The sequence below is a fragment of the Melitaea cinxia genome, chromosome 23, assembly GCF_905220565.1.
Source record: "Melitaea cinxia chromosome 23, ilMelCinx1.1, whole genome shotgun sequence".
Classification (NCBI taxonomy): Eukaryota; Metazoa; Arthropoda; class Insecta; order Lepidoptera; family Nymphalidae; genus Melitaea; species Melitaea cinxia.
Window position 1 is genome coordinate 5946964 of NC_059416.1, and position 11927 is coordinate 5958890.

At 31.8% G+C, this 11927-nt stretch overlaps 1 protein-coding gene across 1 annotated transcript in view; it reads left to right on the forward strand.

Annotated features, from left to right (window-relative positions):
- Nucleotides 1–11155, forward strand: part of LOC123665193 (muscle segmentation homeobox-like) — a 61177-nt gene extending 50022 nt beyond the window's left edge. The window contains exons 2-3 of the mRNA XM_045599536.1: nt 9737–9924; nt 10633–11155. Coding sequence (XP_045455492.1) covers nt 9737–9924; nt 10633–10881 — 437 coding nt within the window. The 3' untranslated portion in view covers nt 10882–11155. The remainder of the gene's footprint in view (nt 1–9736; nt 9925–10632) is intronic.
- Nucleotides 11156–11927: the final 772 nt, after the last annotated feature.

The following is an 11927-nucleotide window of genomic DNA, read 5'->3' on the forward strand; positions in this document are numbered from 1 at the left end:
CCATTTACAAGATTATTTTATAGAAAAAAAAAACATTATAAATAATTTTGAAATCATTTAAGAATTAATCTTATATCATTGGAAAAGTTGATTATTTTTCTGGTTCTAAGTCCAACTTTTTGCGTCATAGAAATAAAATAATAATATAAAGCTTTAGTTACACTGTACGAGTGCTTAATGTCGTGCGAAGATGTCACAGCGTCCCATTATTACGCTTCTGCAAAGGTCACACATGTGTGTTATCCAATCCAATCTTGATGGTGAGGTTTATCATACCATCACTGAGTTCGAAGCTGTATTGTATGTATGTACATTTCGATAAATATAATATTTTGTGTATTTGTTGAAGAAAAACTTCTTTACGCACACTTAACTTGTGGACTAAGCTGGTGAATGCATCACGAGAGCGTTACGAAAAGTTTGATAGGGCGAGGCGAACGGAAATTGTGAGGGATATATAAGTTAGTGGTGATAGAAAGAAAGAGATTTCGTAAGTTTGACTTCAGTGTGGTCTAAACACACACTCGTTTTATATTATATACGACTTCTTATAAATGTTAGAAGTAGTATAAAACAAAGTCGATTTCTTTGTCCCTATGTATCATTGATCTATAAAAAACCCTATGTATGCTTAAATTTTTAAAACTACGCAACGGATTTCGATGCTTTTTTTTATAGATAGAGTGATTGAAGAGGAAGGTTTATATGTATAATACATGCATAATATAATAGAGGAACACTGATGGTTTTTGCAACCGTGCGAAGCCGGGGCGGGTTGCTAGTTTCGTATATTATAAAGAATTGGTTACGTACAGTCTGTACAAACAAATTTTCTTTGTAATAGATACTTATAGATCGACAATAAACAAGTACCAACTATTGCAAATGTAAAAACCGGAAATAAAAGGTCAATCACGTTTTCATATTTACTGCATTTCCTTACTGTTAATAATACTTAATAATTAATTTTATATCATACGTCAGCTTACTTTTTATTTATATTAAATTCAATAGCTTAGGTTGACAGATTAATAGCAATTGCTAAACTTTGTATTATATTTGTATATTTTATTTATAGCAGTATAATTATAATTGTGTTTGCTCGCAAACGAAAAAAAAAACAACATAGTACAATACAACGTAAGATAACTCTAAAATGACTAACTACCATAAAGTAGTTACGAGTACTATAATTCACTTCAGCCTATCGCAGTCCACTGCCCTGACATAGGCCCATAGTCACCACGCTGGGCAGACGGGTTGGTGACCGAAAGTACTGAAATTACGATTAAAAGAAAGAATCATCAAAATCGGTATACCTAGTAAAAAGGTATGAGATAACACATTTAAGAAAAACAATCGAATTTCCGCCTTTCTTTGAAGTGAGTTGAAAATGTTATATCTTATTAAACATGCCTTGTCGATCCTTCGGTGTTATAATACACGCCATATTAATGCATAGTCAGTTAATAAAATGTTCTATCAATAATTATTTACTTCCCTCATTATATTTATAAAATCGAAATATTGCGTGACGGTCACGCATCACTGTAAGAAAACATACTTCAAAAGATAAGTTTTTATACTGTTATTGCGTTTATAACTTCAAGATTGCTAAAAGTGTATTAAAATATTGATTTTAATAATAATTATACTTTTAATGTCCGATAAGACCTCATTTAAAAAACCCTATCTTTGTACTTGTCTTCTGGTATTACTTATTAGTATCTGTGGTACAGTGTGTTTATAGTCACATTTAGAACTACAGAATATTTTTCATAGTTTGAATATTAGCGATGCATCCACAACGCTCTGATGTGATGCATGCGCTGTGTGGGCACTCACTACCAGCGATAAGATTCCTCCTCGGGATAAATATTTCATCATCATCATCATCATCATTTCAGCCTATTGCAGTTCACTGCTGGACATAGGCATCCACAAGTTCGCGCCAAAAATGGCGTGAGCTCATGTGTGTTGTCCATAGTCACCATGCTGGGCAGGCGGGTTGGTAACCGCAGGGCTAACTTTGTCACACCGAAGACGCTGCTGCCCGTCTTCGGCCTGTACATTTCAAAGCTAACAGTTGGGTGGTTATCCCGCCATCGGTCGGCTTTTTAAGTTCCAAGGTGGTGGTGGAACTGTGTTATCCCTTAGTCGCCTCTTACGACACCCACGGAAAGAGACGGGGTAGCTATGTTCTTTAATGCCGTAGCCACACAGCATATAGATATTTGTATTTACAATATTTCTTTCCTGTCTGGTTGTCTATCCTTCTAGATCTCTCCACTGTGCCTCATTCCATATCTAATAACATAAAATTTGTGTACACTAAAGGAGCTACAATAGTCTAATTTAAACGCGACATTGACAACTAAATCCTATAAATTAAGTGCCTACCCCAAACAAGCGTAATTGGCGGCCATTACGCGTTTGTCATCGCTACAAAATGGCGGAGAGCGCGGGAAAATAAATACGTTTAGAAATGGATATTATATCTTCATTAGCGTACGGTAGCGCATTGATATGTCTAGAATCTAGATGTGAGGGGCTATTGAAATAGTTTGTATTTTATCACTTGGACGATAGGCGTCTATTCTTTGCTTTATTGGAATTTTCTGTTGAGCATTGTATGGATTTAACGCAAGGTCAGATCTCTCTACAGAATATTGAGTATAAAATACTTGTATCAAGATGCATTCAAAGCGGAATATTTTACTTTAAGAATTGGTTTATTCATAGAAATGGATCATTAATATTTGATATGTAGATAAAGTTTTCATCGCTAGTGTTGTAGGGATAAACTTAGAAATTTTATTTATTTTAAGACAATGAACAAAATGTATGAACAAATAACAATAAATTTTAACGATTCGGTAATATAAAACTAAGGACAAAACTAGAAGTATCAACTAAACAAAGAATGCATTCACAATAATGTAAGTAAAGCCGAAAACGTGAGATAATCACGTGACTTATCAAATTAAATAATTTTATAATTTTATTCTTATCTAGAAAGGAATTCTTCAATCTTTATATCGCATTATTAACAATACGCCTTCGATTAAAAATAATTACGAAACGAAACTAGTTATATCCGGTTTTACAAATGCATTTGAAAACAAAATATACATATATCATTAATTTGCTAATGAAGTTCAATACGAAACAAGAATCGATGACCGATATTCATGAATAACAAACAAAGGCCCAAAAGGAAATCGAAATATTAATAATACGATTGATTTAATTAAGCGGCGTCAAACAATAAGACATAAAATTAATGTTTTGTAAACGGACGCTGAAATGCATAAACGGTGATAATTAATACGCATATACTGCATAATACTTACCGTTATCGACAATGGTATTGAAGTTTATTGAAAAGTAACCGTATTATGCTACAATGTCTCCTATAGGTATACGATAATTCGATTTAATTTTAAAATAAGTAAATATCTTTATCAGTACTTAAACGCGGTTTCTTTAATTAAATATTAAGCAGTAATTTTTTTTTAAGTGATACTTATTACGTATGTTACACGTTACGCTTCGCTACGCTTCAGCCTGTAATATCCCACTACTGGGCATAGGTCTCTTTCCCCATGTAGGAGAAGGATCAGAGCTTAATCCACCACGCTGCTCCAATGCGGGTTGGCGGGTGTTACACGTTATTGTCTCAAAAATAATGTTTAATTATTTTATGTCCATGTGACTTTTTAGCCGAGTTCCAAAAAAGGAGGTGGTTCTCAATTCGGTTGTATTTTTTTAATGTATGTTACTTCAGAACTTTTGACTGAGCGGACCGACTTCGATAAAAAAAAATTTAATCGAAAGGTGGTGCGTGTCATTTAGTCCCATTTAAATTTATTTGAGTTCTAACAACTACTTTTCGAGTTATATCTAATAATGCGTTTTTACTTGACTATTTTTTCATCGATCTACGTTGTCTTATACCGCATAACTTTTTATTGGGTGTACCGATTTTGATGATTTTTAATTTAATCGAAAGCTGATATTTATCATATGGTTACATTTTAATTTCATCGAGATCTAATTACAACTTTTTGAGTAATCTTTGATATCGCGGATTTACTTGACTATTTTTTCGTCTACTTACGTTGTATCATAGATATAGTAAAATAATTGTGTTTGCTCGCAAACGAAAAAAAACCGACTTCAATTACATCGACAAGTAATACAACGTAGATCGACGAAAAAATAGTCAAGCAACTACGCGTTATCAAAGATTACTCAAAAAGTAGTAATCAGATCTCGATAAAATTTATATGTGACCAAATGATAAACATCATCTTTCGATTAAATTAAAAATTATCGAAATCGGTACACCCAGTAAAAAGTTATTACGGATTTTCGAGAGTTTCCCTCGATTCCTCTGAGATCCCATCATCAGATCCTAGTTTCCTTATCACCGTACCAAACTAGGGATATCCCCTTTCCAACAAAAAAAGAATTATCAAAATCGGTATATCCAGTAGAAAGTTATGCAGTATAATACAACGTAGGTCGACGAAAAAAGCGTCAAGTAAAAACACATTATTAGATATAACTCGAAAAGTAGTTGTTAGATCTCAAATAAATTTAAATGGGACCAATTGGCACACACCACCTTTCGATTAAAACAAAATTTGTCGAAATCGGTCCACACGGGCAAAAGTTCTGATGTAACATACATAAAAAAAAAAAAAAAAAAAAAAAATACAGTCGAATTGAGAACCTCCTCCTTTTTTGGAAGTCGGTTAAAAAGTAGATAATGCGCGGTCTTTGTTGTTAGTGAAGCCACAAAACTCGGCTCCTTCAAGTAAATACACGCGCTCACGCACACATATGCATCAAACTACGCTCATTTTCGTTAGTATGTCACGAGGCTTCATACAGTAACTTTGCTTATAAAATGCCGTCTTGTGTGATTAAATGGTGCAAAAACAATACCAAAGTAAACAAAAAATCTGAAGGAATATCGTTTCACACGTAAGTACATATAAAACTTTAAATTTATTGTTATTCCAAAATAATATTGAGGTTATTCGGAACTTATAATTTCAATGTCACGAAATGACGTACTACGGGAGTGTTGCCAGTAGTTCTTTTTTTCAATACCCCAAAATGTGGGTAAGTAAATTGTATGCAATCAGAAAAATAATTAAGTAAAAATTAGACATAGTTATTGTTTTTTTTCTCGTGTTATTTTATGTTACATAAATTGAAAATAAAAAAATCAAAATATATTTATGAATTATTAACTCGTTTGTTTTATGTTTTAACTTTTTATAATTTTTGAGTAAACTAGGTATAGTTCGCGTCATGTAAAAAGAACGCTGAAGGAAAATGGAGGGGGTGCGTTTGCGCATGCGTATACTCGCGCACAAAAGTACTATTGTTTTATTTTTTAATTAGGCTTTCACTCGCGGCTTCCTATAATGGTTATTGGTAGATACATTAAAAATAATAAAAATACCGGTGCGAATAATTCGGACTAAATAAGTATAATAATTATCCCTTTACAAAATTACATTTTTTTTTTCAAACAAAAGCATTAACAAATTTTTTAGTTATTGAAATGTCGTATTCAAAAATATTAATTATCTGTACTCTCGATATTCGTATCTTAATAGTTTTTATGTATTTAAAATGATAAATTGATATTTTTTTTTTAGTTATATAAATAGTAAATGGAGCTTTACAAGTGTCCGTATGCTAATGTGTTGTGAAAGTAAGTGATAAATGCGGAAAAAACGTGAATTAAGATTGACAGTGGTTTGTTTACCAAATAAGATTGTTTCAAAAAATGGACAGTACGAAAAAGTTTTTTCAAGAGTTGGCAGCACTGTAAATCGCCTTTTGCGCATTTTGAGAACCAGCGTTCTTTTTACATGATGCGAATTATATATTATAAATAATTTTTCTCACTTCTCTATGTAAAACTATTTCGTAATTTAAAACTTTTGTGCGCGATAATAATTTGAGTCGACGTCGAACTGTCAACCGCTGTCAACCAATAGCACACCGGCAAGCATGCGACACGTGATAAACACTCCCGTCCCCCTACCCCTTACCACCAAATAGACCGATAAATCGCTTCTGCGCAGCTTCAAGGCCAGCGTTCTTTTTACGTGACGCGAACTATACCCATATTTTACTATCAAATTTCATGGTTTTAGGTTTCCAACGAATATTTTAATAAGAGGTGAATGGGTAGCGGCTGTAAGACTGAAGATTGAAAAATATTTGAACATAAGACTACATCATATTAGTAAAATGCAAACAATGACGATGACTCTGAGTTCTAAGCGACAAAAATTTAAAAAACTTGTACAACATAAAGGATTCTAGGTTTAAGAAAAATAGTTAAAAAAACCGACTGCAAACTGAAAAGAGATAAACAGAGGGGATAGGAAGTGTCCATTCATACGATTATCTTACGAATATATTTTTTTATTGTTCTACCGATTTTTTGTTTTATTTTTAGTAAATTTATTTAAAACTATAAACAGGTTTTTATTTTCACATACCCATTTTACCTATATTAAATTAATTGTTTAATAAAAATTTTAGGGACTTTTTTTAAAAGGTGTCAACACTTCACTCACTCACACATCTTTAAAAAAGTGGCTTCAGTTTTCTGTTCTAGGTGCGTTATCTACCTTTTTTTACTTGATCTATGCGTTGTATTTACTAGTCGATATAATTAAAGTCGGTTTTTTTTTTCGTTTGCGAGCAAACACAATTATTTTTTTCTTTTCTCTTATATAACCATATAAAGCTTACGTTTGTTTATTTGTTAATCTTAGTAGTTACTAGATTAATGTGATGAATAATTTCTCATATTATTTTTGTTACTTATATTTAAGTCCTATATGTACAGTCTTTAATACATGTAATGATTGGTTTTTAATTTCCAATTTTTTTTTAACATACTACAAATAACAATTTTGGTCATTTTATAATGCTTATCGAAGTTCACCAAAAATATACGATATATTTAAAACAGATCACATACCTTTATTTAAGGCAGTAAAGCTCTTAACTATGCAGGTGTGTATCAAGTAACATTAAAAAAACAAATTAAAAAGTCACTTACCCGACCCGATCTCCGACCTTCACCTATATCCTAATAAAATCACATATAATTGAATTAAAATGTATCGATTAAACAGTGAACAGGTCGTCTGTTCACCGGAAGAAGGACAATGGACGACCCGAGAGCATATTACACGCCACAACGCATATGTTTGATATTCTAATGAGATGCAATTTGAACTTCGTATGGCCTAAGTTGGCCGACCCGTTAAATATTCAAATAAAATTATTTCATGTATTCTACAGGCAATTCATGGAGTTAGAGCGCAGCAGGATGTACCCTGCTCAAAATCTGGAACAGTCCGTTCGCAGACTACTCTTAAGTAGTTTTGTATTTCTGTGGTAAGGTTGGGTCGGAGGTTAGGGTCGGCAAAGCGCTTACGAGCGCATTCTAGTGCTACAAGCGCCTATAGGCTACGGTAACCGCTTATCGTGAGGTGGACCGCCAGCTTATTTGCCGACCTAGTTGTATAAAAAACAATTATTGTCATAATCTATCATAAAATGTTTTATTTCTTATACGTTTTAACATCGATTGTTGAAAAAAACTGTATAGCTTTTAGTCCGCAAGCAGTAAGCATATCAATATAAAAATAGCATAGCTTTTTTTACGTAGAGAAAATCTTCAAGAAGGTCCGGAAAGCCCGGCTCTTGAGGTAGAAAAGGGTTATGTGGGATTCCTACCCACTAAAAATAGTATATCTTAAATATAAAATAGCATAGCTTAGTTAAGCACTGCAAGTCTGCAACTCTTCAACTTTTGCAGTCTACTGCTGGACATAGCTCCCTAATCTTCCAACAAATATTCCAGTTACCTACACCGCAATACTAGTATTATTACATAAATTGAAATTAATCTGACGCATTATACGTACCTATTAAAACGTATTAAAATATTTATCTTTTTCTTACCTACGTTTTTTTTAAATCACAGATTAGAAGCACTTCCTAAAAAGTTTGTGAACGAACCTAAATTTATGTAAACGGCTAAATTTATGCTCTACGAATATTTATCTACACTCAATATTTCGACACGCCCTTCCTTTTTTATTAAATACGTTATCTCTAAACACGTTTTAGATCGTTAAACTAATTAATTTAATGTATTTTAATGTTAAAATATTGCCATGTGAATAAAATAGTTAAATTATGATAGCAAAAACAAAAATTATAACTAATAAAAAACTTGTAGCTTGTTATTTAGGAATGGATTTAATGACAAATAAAAACTGCTTTTTATAAATATTTTATAATTCCGCTTCTTTTATTTATAAATAAAATAAACTGCCTTTAAAAGATTTTTAATTATACATTTTTTTTAGTAAATAATATTTATCAATTAATAGTAAATTATTTATACAATGAAAAATATTTACTCACAATATTGAATTAGAAATTATGTGCAATTGAAATGGTGCCAAAAATGGTGACAGCCGTTTCCCCGTTGAGTCGTTAAACCGACTATCGGGGCAAAAAATACATGAACTGTTCTGTCACCAGAGAAGGCTATCGAATCTTTTATAATTTTTGCACTGCTTCTCCAAGATCCAAGAATTTCAACTGCAAACGGCAAAAATATAGCTATTATTTGGTATAAGTGACAAATATTGGTTGCATTTATATATTATCGCGTGTGACCAGACTTTTAACTTGATCAAATCAAAAACTGGCTCGATTTTTGTTATATTAAATTTGACAAAATAAGTACCTATGTCAAATTTGTGCGCCAAATTTTCATGACCATTCTGAACGAATGGAAGTATCACAAAGTTTTTGCTTTGTAACCTCCGTGGTGGTATCAACATTAGGATACTTCAAACTTCAGTTTTCTATGGTATCAAGGTACTAAGGTACTAAGGTTAGTGATTACCGTAGCTTATAGACTTCTGCAACACCAGAAGCATTGCTGACCCTGTCTCCAATCCCCCCCAGAAGCTCTGGTCACCTTACTCACCAACGGGAACACAATACTGCTTGATAACAGTATTATTTTACTGTGATCTTCTGTAAGATCCGAGATAGTACCCCAGTTGGTATGCTCCATAATTTGAGCAAGAAATTTCCTGTTCTGCCCTACCTCAGTTAGATCATTATCACTCATGAAGAATCGTAGTAAAACGAAGAAAGTTAATGAAAACAAAAATATTTAAGTGTACCTTACAATTATACATATACTCGTACTTGTATAAGTATGATCCAATAAAATTTTAGCTTTTACCTACTAATTATTATTTGTTTTTAAAAATGACTAAAATTCTCTACAAACCTACTTGACAGAACTTGTATAATGTTGGGTGCTATCTAAGAAGAAGTAGAGACAAGTTACTTGTATGGAATATATAAAATATAATAAATATATTGTAGACTAAAATATGCGTAATAAAGTAAAGTAAACTTGCAACTAAGCACAATTCAAAACCTTTATATGAATATAAATAACATAACACGTTAATAAACCATGAGAAGCAAATATACCTACTACATACGCTTCTCTTAAAGGAAATAGTAATTCGTTAGCATGGGCTCCGATCCCAAGTTTCGAGGGAAAAAAAGAAAAAAAATGTATAATAATATTATAAATATATTTGGATTTAAAATCGAAAATTTGTTTATAACAATATTTATTTTTCCATAGCTGGTCCTCCAAGTGGTCCTCCCGTGGTGCGATGCCAACTTCGCAAGCACAAACCAAACAGGAAACCGCGAACGCCCTTCACCACACAGCAGCTCTTGGCCCTAGAAAAGAAGTTTAGGGACAAACAGTACTTGAGCATTGCGGAAAGAGCAGAATTCTCATCGTCATTACGACTAACGGAAACCCAGGTCAGTTTCTCCTGATTCAAACACGATTATATATTATTTGATAGGACTTGGACGCTAAAGGATGGGATATGTTTTCGTCTTAAAATAGTTTAATTTACTACTTTTGTATCCTCGATATTCTTGACGGTTATTTAAACTTAACTATATAAATCGTACACAATAAACTGGAAGGTTTATCATTAAGATACTTTTCTACAATTTGATTAAAATACAATTCAAATAAATCACACAAACATATGCTAAAAAACACATACACGCACACACGTGCTCACAAACATACCTAAAACAATTTACTAAAAATACAATCGTTAATAAGCGATTTTGAAATAAAAGGCAAAGTTCACTTCATCATTATGAATAACTTATGGATAAGCTAATAATTGCAATTGGAACCAAATAAGTAAAGACAAGTATCTGATTCTAGTAAATCGTAAATTCAGCTATTTGCCTTACTATATCACCAAGCCCTTTGCCTATAATTTTCGTGCCATTTTCGAGTTAAATTAATGTTAATCCAATTTGTTGACTATCAAAAATAAGATACTATTATTGAATTATGTAAGCGTCTGTAGCTCAATACGAAACTGTATATACAAGTTTATTTAGGTTAGAAGATATGAAATTTTCATGATTTCGTTCCTACTAAAAATTTTATTTGTCTGTTTATATTAATATTGTTTTATAAAGTAAATTTCACGCTTATTTCAGGTAAAAATTTGGTTTCAAAATCGTCGTGCAAAGGCAAAGCGATTACAAGAGGCGGAGATAGAGAAACTTCGACTGTCTGCAAGGCCGTTGCTTCCTCCGTCGTTCGCCCTATTTGGCGGAGGTGGGGCTCCGCCTTTGTTCGCTGCGATGGCTGCAGCGACGAGGCCACAACTCAGCTTTTTAGGAGGCCCACCTACACACCAGCACGCCATAAATATGAATATACTGAATTCATTACAACCACATTGACGGCATGAGCACGCGGTGACGCGTGACGGAGAGCCACCATCTTCCTAATATGGCGGCCAGGACTGACAGTTTAATTACGATTTAATACACAGACTAAAACCAGTGACTTTTGACAAATTAATTAAAAACTGTGGTGTATTATAGTGCCAGTACTTAATTTAATGTAAATTGGTAAAAAAGGTTTTATTTGTCTAAATGCATAATGACATAGATTAAAGTCTTCAAAGCTGAATTATTAATATAAGATATTATTTAAAAAAATCTCAATGAATAAGTGCAATTCTTTCTTTTTATATAGCCATAATTAACTTTAATATTTTTTGTAAATATAGCAATGACATAGTTATAGTTGTTATAAAGGCGTATAGTTTCACTAATATCGGTAATAAAGTGTATAATTAACATGATTATTTATTTTTTTAAGTACGATATTAAACGTAATATAACAGACATTTATTAATAGCAGATGATCGCTAATTACTTAATTTCAGAGCTATTTACTTTAAATACATATTACTTTTTATGATTTTTAAACATTCTGTAATACGCGTGTGTAACTTTTTAATTAAAATAAAAAAAAAAAACAAGACATTAAAATCGCTGCTAGTACGATTAGTTTAAATTCCTGACATTTATTTTTTAATTTTTTAATTTCTTTATATATCATATTTTATTCAATTTTTACTAACTTTTTTCATATTAAGTAAAATTTATTACAATGTAAATATTTATTAATTAATTTATTGGTTACATATGGATTAATGTAATATTTGCTATTAGACTTTTTTAAACAGAATTGATGTATGAACGTCGTTTAATGGTTACGATCGTTCATATCTTACAATTAAGTTATATTGTAAATTGGGAAGAATAAGTCATTAAACATAATGTTTAAGCTCTTTAATAAAATGAAGTTGTCTCCGATTTTTGATTTTTATTGGTCTTGAATATTTATTAAATATTAGGAAACTATTTATATAGGTAACAATTTTTTTTTTCATAAAAAAATGCATTTTAAAATATTATAAAAAATATACGTAGTTCCT